The sequence below is a fragment of the Medicago sativa genome, chromosome 7, assembly GCF_051527215.1.
Source record: "Medicago sativa cultivar Bolivia chromosome 7, Bolivia_mono, whole genome shotgun sequence".
In the NCBI taxonomy this organism is placed as follows: domain Eukaryota; kingdom Viridiplantae; phylum Streptophyta; class Magnoliopsida; order Fabales; family Fabaceae; genus Medicago; species Medicago sativa.
In genome coordinates, this window is record NC_140755.1 from 47,127,727 (window position 1) to 47,147,704 (window position 19,978).

The 19,978-nt window shown below is 35.2% G+C and overlaps 1 protein-coding gene, 1 long non-coding RNA gene and 1 pseudogene across 2 annotated transcripts; all 3 read right to left on the reverse strand.

The window, feature by feature from the left end:
* Nucleotides 1–2,545: 2,545 nt before the first annotated feature.
* Nucleotides 2,546–4,004, reverse strand: LOC146906267 (uncharacterized). Its single transcript, XR_015019591.1, has 3 exons — nt 3,552–4,004; nt 3,205–3,405; nt 2,546–2,683 (listed from the first exon to the last, which is right to left on the reverse strand). It is a non-coding gene; the product is annotated as an uncharacterized LOC146906267 (long non-coding RNA).
* A 2,221-nt stretch (nt 4,005–6,225) lies between these two features.
* Nucleotides 6,226–9,217, reverse strand: LOC146906268 (uncharacterized; annotated as a pseudogene).
* A 4,180-nt stretch (nt 9,218–13,397) lies between these two features.
* LOC146906269 (expansin-B15-like) lies at nt 13,398–14,970 on the reverse strand. Its single transcript, XM_085725004.1, has 4 exons — nt 14,723–14,970; nt 14,495–14,607; nt 14,127–14,305; nt 13,398–13,866 (listed from the first exon to the last, which is right to left on the reverse strand). The coding sequence occupies exons 1-4, from the start codon at nt 14,913–14,915 to the stop codon at nt 13,536–13,538; spliced, it is 816 nt and encodes a 271-aa protein (XP_085581130.1). The 5' UTR covers nt 14,916–14,970; the 3' UTR covers nt 13,398–13,535.
* Nucleotides 14,971–19,978: the final 5,008 nt, after the last annotated feature.

The window sequence follows — 19,978 nt, forward strand, 5'->3', positions numbered from 1 at the left end:
CCCCACAGTTAGTCTTCGGTTTGAACAAAATTGCTTCCATTCACCCCCGATCTTGTAATGCGGTTCACGGGAATGGACAAATGCAAGGGTGAAATTCCAGACTGTTAACTAAAACCTGCTAGAACCTAAAAACAACAGACTGTTAACTAAAAAACCAGTGCCAAGTGAAACTGCAACATGAACACAAAACAGCCTCAACAAATATTAAGCGAACTCAGCCATGCAAAAGACAACAGCTACCAACCGGAAAACCAACTCCAAAAAAATTTCACAACGGACCTGCAGGGCGCAACACAGAGCTGCAGGAAACAACTCAAAATGCAGCCAACACTCAAAAAAAAGTAAAGAGACCTACAACCAAAACAGAAACGCACAGAATATACATGCAGCCATAGTTATAAGTTCACTCACAGTATTTCATCTAGATAATAAAATCTCACATTTTGTAGCCCTTGTTTTTTATCACTTGTTTTTCCTTTTGAAAGCTCAATAATAGAACGACATGACACTTGACTTTCGGTTGGTCCGGGATCTGATTTGAGAGAAAGGAAACGATAATAAGTAAACACATCAAAAGGAAGTAAACAAAATATGTAAATACCAATGTGTGACAATATTTTGAATTTGTTTTAGGACCAACTATAAAATCTACAAAGATAATAACCAATACTCAACAGAGACTTGAAAATACCAACAAAAAAAATCAGGACCAACTTCAGCTCCCACATTTTAAATATTATCTCTAGCAAAACAACCACATGTGCTGCAGGGGAAAATGGAAGGTTTGAGGAGATCTCACCTAAGAAAAACAAATGTCTCGAATAATTTACCAAAGCAAGCTACTAAAATAAGTTATATTAGTATTTGTGAAGGAACATATAGTAAAAATAATACATCCACACAGATTAACTATAATTAGCATTATGAATTTAGGACTACTGATCTAAAGAACTTTTGAAAGGAAAATAGCATTATGAGAGCAATGAGTACTAAGTGAGACAAATGGCTGGTTAATTGCTCTCCTCATCTCAAACATGATCATTTTTCACTATAAAAGGTTTAGAAAACATCATTAAGCACAAATCAGTTATATGCCATTAATTGCTCTCCTCATCTCGTTAATTGCTCTCCGCATCTCAAACATGATATATCATATATGCCGTTAATTTTTAAGACTATCCTAATGGTGAAGACCAAATCAGTGCATATCTCAACAACCTTAAACACACATATTGAGTAAGAAACTTAGAACCTCCTGCTGCTGCATTTTTTTGGCTGTTTTCTGCCTCTGCTGTGCTGCTGGTCTCGCCCCTGTGTGCTTTCAGTTTTGTTAGACATGTGTTTGGGTGTGCTAGGACAACCTCTAGGTGGTTCTGTGGGTTTTTTTAGGTGCTTTTTCTGTTGTTTTTTTTCTGTTTGTTCAGCTGCTATGCAGCCTCATTTGGTGCTAGCAAAGCTGTTATGTTAATAGCTCCTTTGTAGTCCCTGTTGTCCTGTTTTTTGCACTTCTTGTGCCGGGCTCGTTATCAATATATATATATATATATATATGCTGATTCAAAAAAATAAAAAAAATGAAAACCAAAACTATCTAGCAAAGTAGTACGGGTAACATCATTGAAGGAGGGAAAATTTTTATTTGGACATCATAATAGATTATAGAAGATTAACTAAACAAAGAGCTATTAAGCACAAACAGAGGGAAAAATCAACTTGCATAATTATTATGTAGCATGAAATTGAAATCATATGAGAAAGAACTATGAATACGCATAACATAACAGCTTGTTCCTCAACAGTGGATTCCACCATGGGTCCTATTCACATTGACAAACTATCTATATTAAAATTACTTAAAAAAAAAATAACTTCCCAATATCAATAATAATGCCACATCTATTAGGTTGGTTATTCATTAACATATTCTGCTACAACTTGGCTTGTTAAAAAAAAAACATATTCTGCTGCAACTTTCTGAATCCTTAATACTCCTATTTAAGATTCATTGCTCCTCCCTATAAATTGCATAGATTAAATTTCTTAATCTATAAAATATATACTAAAACAACTAACTATTTGGAATACCAAAACTGTAAATTTATATAGAAATCAGTAAAAGTATTGTGGATATATTAACTTAAATTTGCGTTGTTACATTAATTTATCTCCCAGCTTCAAATTAATCAAATATCCATATTTAGATTTCAGTTTTTTTAAGGCAGTGTTTCTACCAAGCATCAACTGAAACCTTGTTAGAAAACCTCAGAAGAATCCTATTGAAAATAAGATTAGGGTCCATGTATGTACTTTATTATATATATATATATATATATATATATATATATATATATATATATATATATAGGATCGGCATATCGTATCCTATCATATCGTGTAAAAAAGAACAGAATATCCTGTAAATATTATTGTTATAATTGCTTTGATGTGTATATAAAGAGAGCTCATTGTGTAGTTGAAACACACGGTCTCACCATATGTCCTATTTTTTCTCATTCAACAAACTCAAATACTTCATTTGCCCTGTGTTAGAAAAGCTGAAGCTAGAAAAATACAAATCAGTTTAAGCAACACAAAACTGATATGCACCTACCGTGACAAAAGCATTGGAAGCTGCTGTTAGATTTATACCAACTCCACCAACTTTAAGTGACATCAACAACACCTGGTGCAAGAAATAACTGGTGATGGTTATTAATAGTCAAAGCATTGAAACAGTTCACTACACTGATTAGGTAACAGATAAACATGAGAAAATATGTTAAGGCATGTATGTCGCTGTCTTATGAGAATTGTTTGATTACTTTTTCCCAACACAATGAAGGCAACCAAAATGCCGCAATTAAGTGGCTAGGGGCGGACCGCAATGAAGGCGGAATTTCCAACAATAGTTTTTTGTCAAAGTGAATCAAAAAAGAAACCTGAACACGTAATAATAGTTTTAAAAACTGGACCAGACCACCCTGATCTGCAAACCAGACCGATGGTTAAGCATGATGCAGAAAGGAACAGATAAAGCACCTAGCAAGATCACAACAATCGTTAAAGCTGATATCAACTTCAATGGAATGATTAAGACGCAAATGTAGAAAAAAAAATCATGACTGACTTTGGGAACAGCTATTTTCATGATTTTACATTCACTCAAATTCTCAAAAAAACGAATAAACCAGCAAAGAATCTTACCGAGTAAAGGGAATCTGCAAGAGGTCTAGAAAAGCAGTCGACTGGCAGAAAACAATGCTCTTAAATCCTGATGAGCAAAGATTTTCAAGTTCATTCATAAGACCAGTTACCTTGCATGACTCTACCCAATTCTTCTCAATATCAATCTGAAATCGACTCTCGGTAGGGGCAGTGATAAGATCCTGCTTGCTGACTGCTTTCCTGTCAAAAACAATAATCTTAGGATTAGGAGTTTGCACAATAACCAAATTAAAAGTGTTGATTAGAATTGGTTAAAGGAAGAACAAAACAAATATCATGTAAGAACCCGAAAGAAATTGAAAATGGTGGTCATCTCTTAGTCTTACCTTAAAAAAATAGCGTGTGTCGAGAAGAACGCTGTTGCCGGAAACACATGGTGAATTGAGCAGGTAACGACAAAAGCTAACGAAATTAATCAATGGAATAAGAACTGAGCAAGAACCACAGAATCAGTTCCTTGGTTGAGGCACACAATAAAAACATAATCTTATCCATCTTCGTCTTCTCCGAATTCGTCACTTGATTTTTCAGAAGGGTAACTGGAGTGAGAGAGAAGAGGGACTGAAAATGGAAGATGAATATCTGAGAAAAATGGGCGTGAGAGGAGAGGAGATAGAGAGAACAAAAGGCAACGAAATAGTTTTGTTGTGGATGGTTCAGATGCCTTTGGATTGAGAAGAGTGGGTAACATTGAAGTCAATTTTTGAGCCATGTGCATGCCTCGGAAAGAAGCGAGCATTGAATGTTTGATGGAATACCAATGTTTGATGGGTAACAGTGAAGGGATTTGAAATTCAAATTTTACATTAAGTGTAGTTAAATCAGAATTTTCCCGCTCATAATCTAGGTTTAGGGTTTGTTAGGTCTTGTTTGCATTGTACTTTAGGATTAGATAATAAGGATAAGGATAGTTTACCAAAGAACATCAAGTTTAATGCTAAGAAAATGTTGCTTTTACATTTCCATGCTTTGGAACATGTTACAATGCATATAGAAAGACTTAACATTGTACATGTAGATCACTTCGTATGAGTGAAAGACTATAAGACAACGTACCTGGAATCTATTACTTGGGAAAGAGCTCGTGCCTTCTAATCATACTAATTCAATTTTAAGGTGTATGAATATCTTCAATTGTGTGTTTGTGTGAGACTTGGGTTCTTCTATGAATTTCACAATTTTTATAAGTACCAAGCGGGTTTTGTCGACTAATGTTAGACTTGGGTTCTTCTAGGAATTTCATAATTTTTCCAATTAATTATTTGCTTCAGGTTCTAGTATCATATATATATATATCAATTAGTAGCTGATTAAATTGATTTTTCAGTTAGAAAATATTCATTTATTTACCATTGGTTTACTTAACTGTGGTAACTGAGACATGCTTCTAAGACCTGTCTAAGCGCCATGGATGAAGCTTGAAAAGTAGAGAATGAAGAAACAGAGTGAATTGAATTGATAACAGAAAACAGTTACATGAGTAGCTTATATAGAAGCTCAGAGTGACACCTCATCACAATCTACTTCTAACAAACTACATGAAATGCAAATGTAAAGTAAATGAAAGTGAAATTACAAAGTCAAAACCCAACTTGCGTATCAAGTAACTTCCATGTTATCCTTATCATGTTCCTGCAACTTTATTTCTTCAGTGTTTTGCTCTAATACTCCCCCAGAAGCTGGAGGTTGGTATATATCAATCAACCCTAGCTTGTTAACACATTCATAAAACTGGAGTGGGTTTGAAGATTTGGTAAAGACATCAGCAGTTTGATTATGTGAAGAAATAGGCAACAATCTCATAACTCCAGCTTGTAATTTTTCACGAACCAAGTGTCAGTCAATGTCAAGGTGCTTTGTACGTTCATGAAACACAAGATTGGCCGAAATATGCAGAGCACTCTGATTATCACAGTAAAGCACTGGTAATCTTGAAGGTGATTGCTGCAAATCATGAAGAAGAAAACACATCCATTGTAATTCACGAGTTGCTGAAGCTAGAGCTCTATATTCAGCTTCTGCAGAGAAGCAAGAGATTGTGTTTTGTTTCTTTGATTTCCAGGACACTAGAGATTTCCCAATGAAAAAGCAGTACCCAGAAATGAATTTTCTAGTGTCTATGCACCCTCCCCAATCAGCATCATTGAACCCAAATAGTTGTAAATATGATGATTGGGGGAAAAACAAGCAACGACCAGGTGATCTCTTAAGATATCTGAGTACTCTAAATGCAGCATGATGATGAGTAACTGTGGGTGAAGCCATAAATTGACAAAGTTGTTGTGTAGCATAGGCAATGTCTGGTCTAGTAGTTATGAGGTATAATAACCTACCAACCAATCTCCTATAGGCAGCAACATCATGATAAGCTAAACCTCCATCTAAGTGTAAACGTGAAGAGGGATCAAGAGGTGTACTAGCAGGTTTACAACTGGTAAGCTCAGCATCTGCTAGAAGTTCCAAGTGGTACTTTCTTTGACATAGTAAAATACCTTTAGAAGAACATGCCACTTCAATGCCAAGGAAGAATTTCAGCTGGCCAAGATTCTTGATTCTAAAGGTATGATCTAAAGCTAATTTTAATTCATCAAATTCAGAGAGAGATGTACCAGCAAGTATGATATCATCTACATACACAAGAAGTGCAGCAAAGGAAGCTGCAGTGGATTTGATGAATAATGTGTGATCAGAGGTTTCTTGAACAAAACCCTGGGAATATAGAAATGTGGTGAGTTTCTAAAACCACTGTCCACTAGCCTACTTAAGCCCATATAAAGATTTAAGCAGTTTGCAAAGCTGTCCAGGTTTGGGAGAAGATACTCCTTGAGGTACCTTCATATACACAGTTTCATGTAATTCACCATGAAGAAAAGCATTATTAACATCCAATTGGTGAAGATGCCAGCCATGTATGGATGCAAGAGCCAAAAGTACTTTGATAGTAGACATTTTTGCAACAGGAGAAAAGGTTTCAAAGTAATCTAAACCTTCTGTTTGAGTTTATCCTTGTGCCACAATCCTTGCCTTGAATCTTTCAACACTACCATCAGCATGTGTCCTAATCTTGTAAACCCATTTATTACCAATAGCAACAACATCTGATGGTAAATCTACAAACTCCCAAGTGTTTTTAGCATTAAGTGCTTCAAGTTTAGTCTGCATAGCAGTTATCAACATGGAGTCTTGATTGGCATGATGAAAATTAGAGGGTTCTATATCATGGGAAATAGAGAGAGCGTAGGCTTGATGTTGTGGAGCTAGTTGGGAGTAGGACACATAATTTGTCATAGGATAAGCAGAAGAATGACAGACATAATCTTGCAAGTGTGAAGGTGTTTTGCTAACTCTTTGTGATTTTCTAAGAGATACAGGCTCAATATTTTCATCAACATGATGAATTTGTTCAGCATCATCAGTGACAATATCATCTTCAGGAACATCCTCAAAAGTAGTATCTTGAATACAAACTTTTGTATCATCAAGTAACTTGGCAGACAAGTCTTGTCTTCTATCTATATAAATGTGAGTATTTGGGACAAGATTCAAAGATAAGGAATGAAATGGGAATTCCAGATCAAAGAACTTCACATTTCTGGATACAAACACTTCAGAATTGTGAACATCAACCAAAATATAACCCTTTATTCCAGATTTGTAACCTAGAAAAGCACACTTCTTTGCTCTAGGATCAAACTTATGTCTGTTAATAGGTAAAGTGGAAGCATAACTCAAGCAACCAAACACCTTAAGCTGACTCAAATCTGGTGTTTGAGCATATAAAACTTCATGAGATGACCCATTTTGCAGAAGTTTAGTTGGTATTCTATTTAAAAGAAAAACTGCATGTAACACTGCATAAGACCATAATTTCTTAGGTAATTTTGACTGAAACATTTAAGCTCTACTAATGTTCAATATGTGTTGGTGACTTCTTTCTACCCTTCCATTTTGTTGTGGTGTATACACACAACTTATTTGATGTATGATACCTTTCTTAGCATAGAAATCTTTCATGAAAAATTCTGGTCCATTATCACTTCTGATGGATTTCACTTTCTTTTCGAACTGGTTTTCCACCATATAAACAAAAATTTTGATCTTTTCTGAAGCTTCTGATTTGTTTTTCATCAAAACAACCCAAACATGTCTACTATAATCATCCAAAATGGTCAAAAAATATTTGAAACTATGAATAGATTCAGTAGAAAAGGGGCCCCAAATATCAACATGCACAAGATCAAACATAGCATGTGCATTATTCTTACTGACACAAAAGGGCAATTTTCTTTGTCTAGCCATTTGACAAACATCACAAGCAACATGACCACTAACAGAAATGTAACTATACATCTTATTCATACATTGCATTCTATCATGAGATAGATGCCCAAGTCTAAGATGCCATAAAATTCCAGAAGGCACTACACTACTAGATTCATTATTAGCAACATAAATACTTGAAATTTTGGCTTGTTTCATGATTTTCTTCTCAGCTTTCAAGTAATAAAGTCCATCTATCTCTTCAGCCAAACCAAACTTCCTCATATACTTCTTTTCTTGTATAATACACTGATTAGCCTCAAAATTCACAATGTTGTTTTGTTCTTTGTACAATTTTGAGACAGATATGAGATTGACTGCAAAATATGGTAAATATAGCACATCATGAATATGTAAAGAATCAGACAACTTCACATTTCCTCCTTGACAAGCTTCCACAATATTCTTGTTCGGTAAAGTAACACTAATTGGTTTAATTTCACTATAACTAGTGAACCAACTTAAATCATGACATGTATGGTGTGTTGCACCAGTATCAACAATCCAACTACTATCATCAATTTTGCAAATAGCATTATTGATAAAGAGTTTACCTCCTATGTTAACACTTTAGCTATTGGTCTTCATCATGTTTGCTGAACCTTTAGCTTCAACATTTCTTCTTTCCAATAATGCAATCAAATTTTGATACTGATCCTTAGTTAGCATCATTCCACTTTCATCATTTTTCCCAGCAGAAGTGCTTCCTTTAGATTCAGCATCTTCACAATCCACAAAGTTAGCATTTGCAAAAGAATTTCCACCTCCTCTGCCCTAATTAGAAGGGTAACCATGTTTCTTGTAGCATGTTTCAACTGCGTGATTAGTTCTATTACAGAAACTACACACTCTGGGATTTCCTCTTCCTCTTCCTTAAAATGAATTTCCTCTACCTCTTCCAATTTGCCTCTGACCATCCATGGCATTAACTAAGCCAGAAGTTGTATCATCCAAAGAGATAGTTGGTGATGATACTACATTATACAGCATCTTTCTTTCTTTCTTGTTACATAACCATAGAGAAAACCCTATTTATCTGAGGTAAAGGATCCATCAACAAAACTTGTGATGTTACTTCCTGATAATCTTCATTCAATCCCATCAGAAACTTGATGATTCTATCTTCTTCTCTGAAAGCTTTGTTATTCCTCATAGCTAAACATGTACAGGCAATTGGACATGTACATTGAGACATAGGCCTATATTGATCCAATTCCTCCCAAAAACCTCTCAATTATGTGAAAAACTCAGTAACTTTCTTGCTACCTTGCTTCAAATTTGCAATTTCTTCCTGCAATTGAGCAACTCTAATTCTATCTCCTCTCATGAATCTATCTTTTAGGTCATTCCGCATATCAATAGCATTTTCTATAAACACTACACTTTGCGCAATTGAAGGTGAAATAAAATTGATTATCCAAGTATGAACAAGATTATTGCACCTTTCCCAAGCTGCATAATTCAGATCATCTTCTTCAGGTATTGCTATGGATCCATCTACGAACTTGAATTTGTTCTTCATAGCAAGGGCTCTTCGCATCTTCATGGACCACGAATGATAATTTTCACCAGTTAATTGTGGCGTAACCGTAACAGTTGATGAATTATCTGAAGAATGAACATAGTAGGGATCAAGACATTGATCCTGATTATGATTGTTGTTTCGCACCATAGTGTAACAAAGATTCGATCAAAAACGAACGAAAAAATCTAGAACACAGAGAAAACTGTTCAAGTAAGAACAGAGAAATCAAAACGTAAATTGAAGTGAATTGATGTAAAGCAAGAAGAAGGACAAACGAAGAAGATGAACTGAACAAACGTTCAATCTTCATTGTGCGGAAGCAGAGCAAGATGAACTTGTTCTGATACCATCTAAGAACAAAAGCGCCATGGAAAACGCCATGGATGAAGCTTGAAAAGTAGAGAATGAAGAAACATAGTGAATTGAATTGATAACAGAAAACGGTTACAAGAGTAGCTTATATAGAAGCTCAGAGTGACACCTCATCACAATCTACTTCTAACAAACTACATGAAATGCAAATGTAAAGTAAATGAAAGTGAAATTACAAAGTCAAAACCTAACTTGCGTATCAAGTAACTTCCATGTTATCCTTATCATGTGCTTGCAACTTTATTTCTTCAGTGTTTTGCTCTAATAACCTGTTTATAAATTTCAGCGCATTGCTTGTAAATTGAAGTTCTTAATATCGTGTCTGAATGGTTTAAATTGTAAGTTAAAAGTTACCCTATTTTTTTGTTTGTTTTGTTTCATGATTGTAGGAATAATTTGGCAAACCATTTCATCATACAATCGATGAATAGTATCTATGTGTTTAAATAATAAAATAAGGTAATTAAGCAACTTTTCTTTGTACAGTTTTTATCTCTACTAGCAAAAAGACGGGCACACACGTGCCCGTCTTTCCGCTCTTTTTATTATGTTAAAGTTTTTTTTTAAGAAGTTGAATTAGCCAACCTAAATTGTAGTCTTTGAGCAAGTGTGTAGGTAGGTATCTTAAGGAGCACGTTCTAACTTCATCATTTAAGGAGCACTACCTGACTTCCCATGGGAAGATGTTGTCTCTGAACATCAATAAAAATTCTGCAGTTCCCCAAAAGTGTATAGATGTCAAATGGTCAAAAGGATTCCCACCTCTCTTAAATGAAATGAAGAAAGGACTTTTCTCAGTTGGTTTAGTGTTGAAGTTAGAACCTATTTCCTCATAATATTTCTTACACAGGAGCAAGAAAAGTTGGACTACACACAGACACTCACTTGAGACATGTTGTTGGGTTGAATAGGTTCATGAGAAATGCTTGAAGTTGTGATTAATGTACGTTGAAAACAATGCCTTGGAGGAGACAAAAGTTTTTTTAATTGTCTTATCATGTTGTTAATTTTGTTTATGCTGCTAATGCTTATGCCTTTTGCTTGAGGACATGCAAAGATTCAAGTATGGGGGAGTTTGATAAGTCAATAATTTAGTGATTTTAAGTGTCTATTTTATTAAGATTTTATGTGTTTTTAATTACTTTCTAGAACTTTAGTACTTCAGGGAACTGCAAAATTTTTATTGATGTTCATCTTCCCTTGGGAAGTCAGGTAGTGCAGCTCCTGCCCCCCAGAGTCAATGGTGCCACTTATATATGTATTTGTTCTGACCCCTTTTTGACAGTTATAAGTGAAAAGGAATTACAGAAGCTACCTTTAGTTTTCAGGATGACAACATCTTCCCGTGGGAAGTCAGGTAGTGCAACTCCTGCCCCCTAGAGTGAATGATGTTCCCTTATAAAAATATTTTCTTCCGACCCTCTTGATTTGATCTTTTTATTCCCCACACTAACTTATACTACTTTTACTCTGAAAACTTTTAAGGGTCAATTTACCATTGAAGTTAGAACGTGCTCCTTAAAATACCTACCTACACACTTACTCAAAGACTGCATCTTTGTGCTTTTCTCAAAGAGAATTTTCACAATAAAACTAATGTGGGTATAGCAAGAACACTCAAAACACAAGAAATCATTTTCATGTACAAAAAACAGCCATTTTGGAAGAAACTCTAAAAAAATTATGTCACATTACACAATAAAAACAAGCTGGTTGCATCCCTTTCACAACAAAACAAAACAAAACAAAACAAAAAAATTAAGGCTTAAATATGAATTTCGTCCCTGTAATATAGGCGTGTTTTGATTTTCGTCCCTGTCAAAAAACAAGTTTGAATTACGTCCCTGTAAAAAAAAATTTGTTTGAAAATGGTCCCTGGGCCCACTGTAGCGCTGATGTGGCATGACATTCGCCACGTGGCAGTTGCTGACTGTGCAACTTTTGCCACGTGGCACTGACGTGGCGTGCCACATAATATTAAATTTTTAAAAATATTTTAAAAATTCTGAAAATTGTTTTTAAAATTAAAAAATATGAAAATAATTTTAAAAATCATAAAAAATTACCGAAAAAATTCTGAAAATTATAAAAAATTTCTGAAAAAAATCTGAAAATTATAAAAAATTTCCGAAAAAATCTGAAAATAAATTTAAAAATCATAAAAAGATTTCAAAAATTTTAAAATTTATAATTTCGAAAACTTAAAAATCGAAAATTATAAATTTTCGAAAATTTAAAAAAATTTCAAAATTTAAAAATTCCGAAAAATTTTAAAAAATTAAAAATTCCGAAAAAATAAATTATAAATTTTCGAATTTTTTTCAAATTTTCAAAATTTTTTTAAAAATTATAAATTTTTCCGAAATATTACAAAAAAAAATTTCCGAATTTTTTTCTGAAATTATGATATATATTTTCTGATTTTTTCTGAAATTAATATATATATTCTGAAATTTTTCGAAAAAACTGAATATAATATATTAATTTCAGAATATATATTATATTTTTCTGAAATTATGTTTTTCGAAAAAAATTTAATATATAATTTTCAAATTAAAAAATCTATTTTTCGAATTTTTTTATGATTTTTAAATTTTTTTTCAGATTTTTCGGAAATTTTTTATAATTTTCAGATTTTTTTTGAATTTTTTTATGATTTTTAAATTTTTTTTCGGATTTTTTAGAAATTTTTTATTATTTTCAGATTTTTTTGGAAATTTTTTATGATTTTTAAATTTTTTTTCAGATTTTTTAAATTTAAATAAATAATTTTCAGAATTTTATTTTTATTTTTTATTTTTTAATTATGTGGCACGCCACGTGGCAAAAGTTGCACAGTCAGCAACTGCCACGTGGCCAAACCCTTGCCAACTCAGCTGAACAGTGGGCCCAGGGACCATTTTCAAACAAAAAATTTTTTACAGGGACGTAATTCAAACTTTTTTTTTAACAGGGACGAAAATCAAAACGCGCCTATATTACAGGGACGAAAATCATATTTAAGCCAAAAATTAAAATTCAAGGGAGTTCAAAACACTACGACACTTCCTTACTCTAAAACCAATGGATAGGAGTTGGATATCAAATAAATCTATAACTAAGGAGGAATACATTAGAGGGGTTTTAAGTTTTCTGAATTTTGCATTTTCTAACTCATCCGAAAATGGAAAAAAAATTGCCCCTGCAAAAAATGTGTCAATTGCTACAAGCGTTCTCGGATGGATGTCTATGAATACGTAATCAATCATGGCTTTCTAAAGGTTATATTCATTGGATCTTTCATGGTGAGAAAGATAACCCTTTTAACCCTTTGAAGTAGAACACGAATTTGATCATGACATGGATACGTTAATTCATAATGCATTTCCAATGCATACAAATAGTGCTAATGATGATGATGCATATACAAATATAGAGGACAGGGATCCTGAAGCATTCACAAACAACCATAATTCTCAACAATCTAAATAGGGTGATAATTCAGAAGAAAAAAAATTTATGTTATTGAAGGAGGCATAGCAAAATCTTTATCCCGGTTGTAAGAAGTTAACGAAACTATCCTTCATCGTACACATTTATTTAGGTCAATTTCATATACCGGAAAAATTAGGGACAGGGACATTATGTATTGTAAGATAGGTTGAATGACACAAAATGTCAACTAAAACAAATTATAATAATTTTATTATATATTGTTTTGACCGAACAACAATGACTTTATTATCTAATATTACATAAATTGAACATAGGAAACAAGAAAAAAAATTATATTTATTCAAAAAAAGAAAAAAAATTATATACAATAGTAACTAACAATTCTGGTATTTCTTTTGAAAATGTCTAATGATATATGTTTATTGATTTGGTAATTATTCCATTATATATAATGATTTTAACCATTTGTGGTAATTAAGGTAGAAATTTATAGCCCTTAAAAAAACGTAGAAAATTATAATTGACAAAATAACTAACATTATTTTATTAATAATTATTAATTGAGTACATAAGACTATTCAAAATCCACTTAGAGTGACATGAGTGATTAGGATACATAACACTATAAGCTAATAGTCCAAGCCGAAGCATTTTGGGATTAATTAAAATTCCCTACTGCTCTAAAAGTTTGACCAGGCTTATAACCTACAGGGATCACATTCTTTGCTTCAAATACCTTGCCAGACTCAATTTGTGTTAGCCTTAGAGAAAATGGTGCTATCAATTGTGCCCCTTTGTTTAATTTCCAAACAGCACCAAATGATCGTTGCATGCTTTCATAAGTTGATGACCTAAGTCCTTCTTTAAGTTCAACTGATTTGAGATCACCATCCCCATCCTCATATTCAATTAAGGTAGCAAAATAATCTGGGTTTGATCCAGGATCCACACGGAATGTTATTGATACTCCAGGGTAGTTGCATGGAACTCTACAAAAAAGAAAGTATATAATGATCGTGAAATTAAATATTTACATATTTAGAGAAAAAATAGTTGTAATTGTTTATATTTTTTCTACCAACAAAAATAGTAATAATAAATATTTAGAGAAATAAAAAATTTACATATGAAGCCTTTGACTATTTAATATAATAATAGAAATAATAAGTAATTTTTTTCCCTTAAAAAAATGTAACTATTTTTTTCTTATAAAAAAAAGTCAACACTTAAAAAGAAACGGAGAGAGTACCGCGTATATTGAACGGGAATTGTCCCAGCTTTGCGTAGGTTGTCAGCTTGGCCTGGACGTGCCATGGAACCAAAAGCTCTACCACTCAAATCAAAATTATGATCGCAACCAGGACACTCATCAGTAATGACTACAGTAACAGGGTTGCCTGAGCAAGCAGGATTTCCTGTGCACTTCACCTGAAAATATAACACAATGTACTCAATATTAGTATTATTAATAAAAATATGTATCTTTTTTTTTTTTAACGAATTAATAAAAATATGTATCAACTTTGCAATAAGTAAATACTAATTATATATAATATTGTTCATAAGAATTCACCACATTTTAATGTTTTTTTAGTCAAATTGTATTAATTATTAGACCTGATAACATGTACCACATCCATTGCCCGATTGATAGATAGCAGGGCTTCCAGCTGATATCAATGAGTTGAATGGAGGCTTCCCAACAGCAGTTCCATATCCACAAGCACCACCTACATAATTATAAAATATAGCCATTAAAACAATTTCAACAATAATTTGATTACACTAATTGAATCTTAATCAAGGAAAAACTACATGCGACAAATATTTGTAATATATATATACCTTCACTTCCATCACCGTCGGGAGGTCCATAAAAAGTAGCCACTGAAGATGAGAAATCTTCAATCGAGAAGTATGAAGTGGCATTAAGAAGCTTCCTAGGTATAAGACAAGAGGAAGGGGTCACTAGGAATATTGAGAGTGAACCTACAAAGAAGAGTATACGAGAGATTGTGTGTGCTAAAGTAAGAGCCATATTATCACAACACAAGTTATATTATGTTTGTAGTAAACACTCAATACTCAATGGTGAGGAAAAGATGTGGCTATAGTGTGGTATTTATAGATCCAGGTGCTTAGTTTATTAATTGAAAATATATTATTTTGATTTAAATTGAAAATAGTTGCAAAAAAATTACATATATTTTTTTGATTTAAATTCAAAAATATATATATTTTTTATATAAATTGAATAAATTAGCCAGCTTCTAGAAGCCTCTAGAGCTTGGCCTAAAATACATAATTACCCCCATTACTTACAATTTAACTTACCATAAATCAGGCCCATATTGGGCTATAAATACAACCCTTGAGAGTCTTCTCATGGCATGACCAATACAATAAAAACCCTAACACGATTATTGTACTTATGCAAGTACAGTTGGCACCGTCTGTGGGAAAAGGTAAAACTAACCTTGACCACGTTTCTGAATCGCAAATCGTGATCAGGAAACCTTAAGCCTAAAACTCTGAATCGTAGTCTCTTACTGCGATTTGGAAACCCCAACCAACCACAAAAAATCCTAAATCGCACCTTTCATCGTGATTAAGGAACCCAAATCCCTCATCGCCATGGTTACTCCTGAAGAGGTCGAAACGATGAGAACCCAGATCGCTCAACTAGTGGAGTAGAACGAAGCATTACAAGCATCGATGGAAACCATCCAGCAACAACAACACCAAGAGAAGGAAGATTCCCATCATGGCGATCTAGACGAACTAGAACCCCAGCCGCTGTCAGCAGAGATTTGGAACGCGCCTGTCCCAGAAGGCTTCGAATCGCCGTCTCGGTCTTCCTTCGACGGTAAGGGTGATCCGGTTGAGCACATCACTTCTTTCAACACCTATTTGGCAGTAATCATGGCCCCTGACTCTCTCAAGTGCAAATTACTAGTAGGAACCTTGAGTGACGCAACCCTTCGCTGGTACATGAATCAAACCAGGTTTTTTGTGATTAGCTATCAAGACATCACGAGGAAGCTTATCCACCAATTCTCAGTGAGTCGCCATCGTATGGTTTCAACCACTAGCCTTTTCAATGTCCGCCAAGAATCAAACGAATCCTTGGGAAGCTATCTCACCGGCTATAATGACGCTACTATCAAAGTAGTACATCCCAACCAGGAACTATTCGCAGGAGCTTTCCAAAATCGGCTGCGAGCAGGACCATTCAACGAATCCTTAGCATAAAAACCAGCAGACTCTATGGAGGAAATCATGTCAAAAGCTGAATGTTACATCCAGGGCGAGGAAAGTAATGCAAAAAAGAAAGCCAAGGATGCCAAAGAGCGAGGTAGCACCGGAGCAGACATAAGGAACTATTATCTGCCACCAACAAGAGATAGAGGAACCTTCAACAGACAAGAAAGAAGGACCTACAATTTGGATAGTTTCACACTGTTGAACACAAGACTTGAGCGAATATACAAGGAAGTTTATCAGTCCAGATTCATCCCTAACCCCCTGAACCTTGAAGCGATCACATGGGTAATGACTCAGAGATATGGTGTAAATACCATTGAATTCGAGGCCATACAACTGACAACTGCTGGCAGCTTAAGAAAGAGATTGAGAAACTTATACATGAAGGGAAACTCCGAGGTTAAGTCAGAGGAGGGCGAGGAGAAGACCAGCGTCGTCTATAAGAGGAAAAGAGCAAAGAGAACCGCAAGGAAGATCCAAAGGAAAGATCAACCCTCAATACCATCTCTGGAGGCTTTGTAGGAGGAGAAGAATGTAGCTCGTCTGGAAAGAAGTATGTCAGGCAAGTGATGTTCATTGACAACAATGACGGAGGTTCGAACCGAGAACGAAACATGGCCTTTTCGGTAATAGACTATGAAGGCGTGGTTCCCCACGATGACGATCCAATGGTGGACACCTTACAAATTTTTAACTGGATGTCAAAAGAGTCCTCATCGACCCAGGTAGTTGGGCAAATATCCTTTATAACAAAGCTTTCGAAAAGTTGGGTTTGGACCAAGAGCAACTACAACCTTTCCGAGGATCTTTGGCAGGCTTTACAGGCGAGCAAGTACACGTACGTGGGCACATCAACTTAAATACCACATTTGGAGCAGGAGTAAACGCCAAAACTATCAGCGTGAAGTATTTAGTGATCAACGCGCCTAACTCCTATAATATCATCATTGGGCGTCCAACTTTCAATATCCTAAGCGCTTTCCTTTCCACGAGGTTTTTGGTTATCAAGTACCCTTTAGACAATGGGAAGATAGGAATTATTCGTGGAGACCAAAAGACCGCTAGAGAATGCTACCATAATAGTCTAAGGCCACAGAGAGGTAGGAAGAAAGAAAACACAGAAGAAAAACCTCTCAACGTCAACATGATCGATCTCGATCCGAGAGAGGAGTATCAACAAGATCGCATTGAACCCACTGATTACCTCAAGGAAGTTCGTATAGACCCCGAACCACACCAAGTTACAAAGTTGGGTACTTATTTGCAGATAGAGGAAGAGCTCTCCCTAACGAGGTTACTTCAAGATAATCTGGATTAATTCGCCTGGAAATCGTCAGATATGCCAGGAATCGATCCATGTGTGGTGTGTCACCATCACGCCGGCAATCCTGGGATGAAGCCAGTAGTGCAGAGAAAGCGAAAGCTAGGCGAGGAGAGAAGAAAAGCGGTAGACGAGGAAGTCAAAAAACTGAAAGAGGCACAATTTATTAGTGAGATAAAGTATCCGACATGGTTGGCTAACACGGTGCTGGTAAAGAAAACTACAGGAAAATGGAAAATGTGTGTAGACTATACAGATCTCAATATGGCGTGTCCGAAAGACCCATACCACCTACCCAATATAGATTATTTAATTGACAACGCCTCTGGATTTAAAATTCTCAGCTTCATGGACACCTACTCAGGCTACAACCAGATCAAGATGGATCCTCAGCATGCGCAAAAAATTGCCTTCATGACAAATACCTGAAACAATCACTATGAAGTTATGCCTTTCGGCCTCAAGAATGCAGGTGCCACCTTTAAAAGATGCATAGACACCACTTTCGCAAAACAAATTGGGAGAAACCTGGAGGTCTACATAAATGACTTGATAGTTAAAACAAAAGAAGAAGTCAGTCACAGAGAAGACTTTAAAGAAATTTTGAAACAAGTGAGACAATACAACATGCGTCTGAACCCCGCCAAATGTACTTTCGGCGTTCAGGCAAGAAAGTTTCTGGGATTTTTTCTAACAAGAAGAGGTATAGAAGTCAACCCGGACAAATGCCAAGCCATCATCGACATGAGAAGCCCATCCAATATCAAAGAAGTTCAACAATTGATAGGAAGATTAGCAGCCCTATCCCTTTTCCTCTCGTGCGCAGGCGACAAAGCTTTCTCCTTCTTTGCGTCAATCAAGAAAAACTAGAACTTTGAGTGGACACCTGAGTGCTAGGACGCCATCAATAAGATAAAGTCTTTCCTATCCAGCCCGCCCATTTTGGATCGCCCAACAACATGTGCTATTCTTTTCTTATATTTGTCCATATCAGACAATGCCATGAGTTCCGTATTAGTCCAAGATTCCGATTCCGAAGAAAAACCCATATACTGTATAAGCAAAGTCTTCCGAGGATCTAAACTTAGATATTAGAAGATTGAACGCCTTGCCCTTGCTGTCGTCACCATAGCTAGAAAGTTACGCCCATACTTCCCAGGCCATAAAATTGTCGTGAAATCAAACTATCCCATCAAGCAGGTCCTCAACAAACCAGATCTCGTCAGGCAAATGGTAGCTTGGTCCATTGAATTATCAGAATATGATATCCAATTCTTAGCCAGAGGAAGCATTAAGTTTCAAGTCCTCGCAAATTTTGTGGTGGAACTCGCATCGCTCATACAAGAAGAAGCTCCCCACGTGCGGCTTTTATCCATTGATGGATCATCGAACTTAAAAGGAAGCGGAGCATGAATTGTGTTAGAAGGACCAAGTGATCTTCTCATTGAGTAATCTCTCAGGTTCGAGTTTAAGGCTAGCAACAATCAGGCAGAATACGAAGCCTTGATTGTAGGAATGAATTTAGCACAAGAGATGGGCGCGAAAAGCCTGAGAGCGCAAAGTGACTCTCAACTAGTAACAAGTCAGATAACATGGGAGTACCAGACAAAGGATATACAACTCGCCAAGTACCTGGAAAAGGTTAAAACTTTGGCCAGCAGTTTAAAATTCATGAAAGCAATATTTGTCCCTTGAGAGTAGAATGCCTAGGATGTCCTCTTAGCCAAGCTCGCCAGTACTAAAAAGCCTGGAAATAACAGAAAAATAATTCAAGAAGTAATATTTGAACCAAGCACTGAAGCAACGGATGTTCACATGATGTCAGAAGAAGAAGCGGGGTGGATGACTCCACTAATCAAGTACATGACTGGAGCTTTTACCCACAAAGAATGAAGAAGAGGACGCTAGTTAGCCTATTTCTATTCGCTTAGGATAAAACACACGAATAATGCAATTATTCAAGAAATAGACGTCACGTCTACAAAATTTCACCAAAATATAACATGCATTTAAACAGCTACGCAACGGATATACATATATATCATACATCTCCAGAATAAACATGTCATAAAAACATCACCAAATAAAATCTCCAAATCCCGACATATGGGTAAAATCTCAACATAATCCAAAACAAAGATAGCGACTGACATCCTAGATCAGAGCCTAATTTAAGACATCGAACAGATAAATAGAGGAAGCTCCCGCTATCCTCGAGCACTCACCAAACAAGCAAACTACTCCTGCACTCCGTCTATCCATTCATACAAACAGGTAGGCGGTCAAAACCACTGGGGGTTAGCTTCACATCAATCATAATCAAGAATAAACAAACATAAGCATTCAAGGATTTCATGCATAACACATAGACATTACTAACATAGCATAGCAAGCAATTATCATTATCAAAGGAATCACCACATCATATATATATATATATATACATATATAATTCTCACCTCATTACTATTACCAAAATAATTATCATCAAATAGATTCACCAAGTGTATACGCAC

Bases quoted from the DNA above. Each gene is read 5' to 3' on its own strand.
- LOC146906269 (XM_085725004.1), bottom strand. From the start codon at position 14,915: ATGGCTCTTACTTTAGCACACACAATCTCTCGTATACTCTTCTTTGTA. The intron at 14,608-14,722 runs GTATATATATAT...ATAATTATGTAG, and splicing joins CGACGGTGATGGAAGTGAAG to GTGGTGCTTGTGGATATGGA. The intron at 14,306-14,494 runs GTCTAATAATTA...TTATATTTTCAG, and splicing joins GATGTGGTACATGTTATCAG to GTGAAGTGCACAGGAAATCC.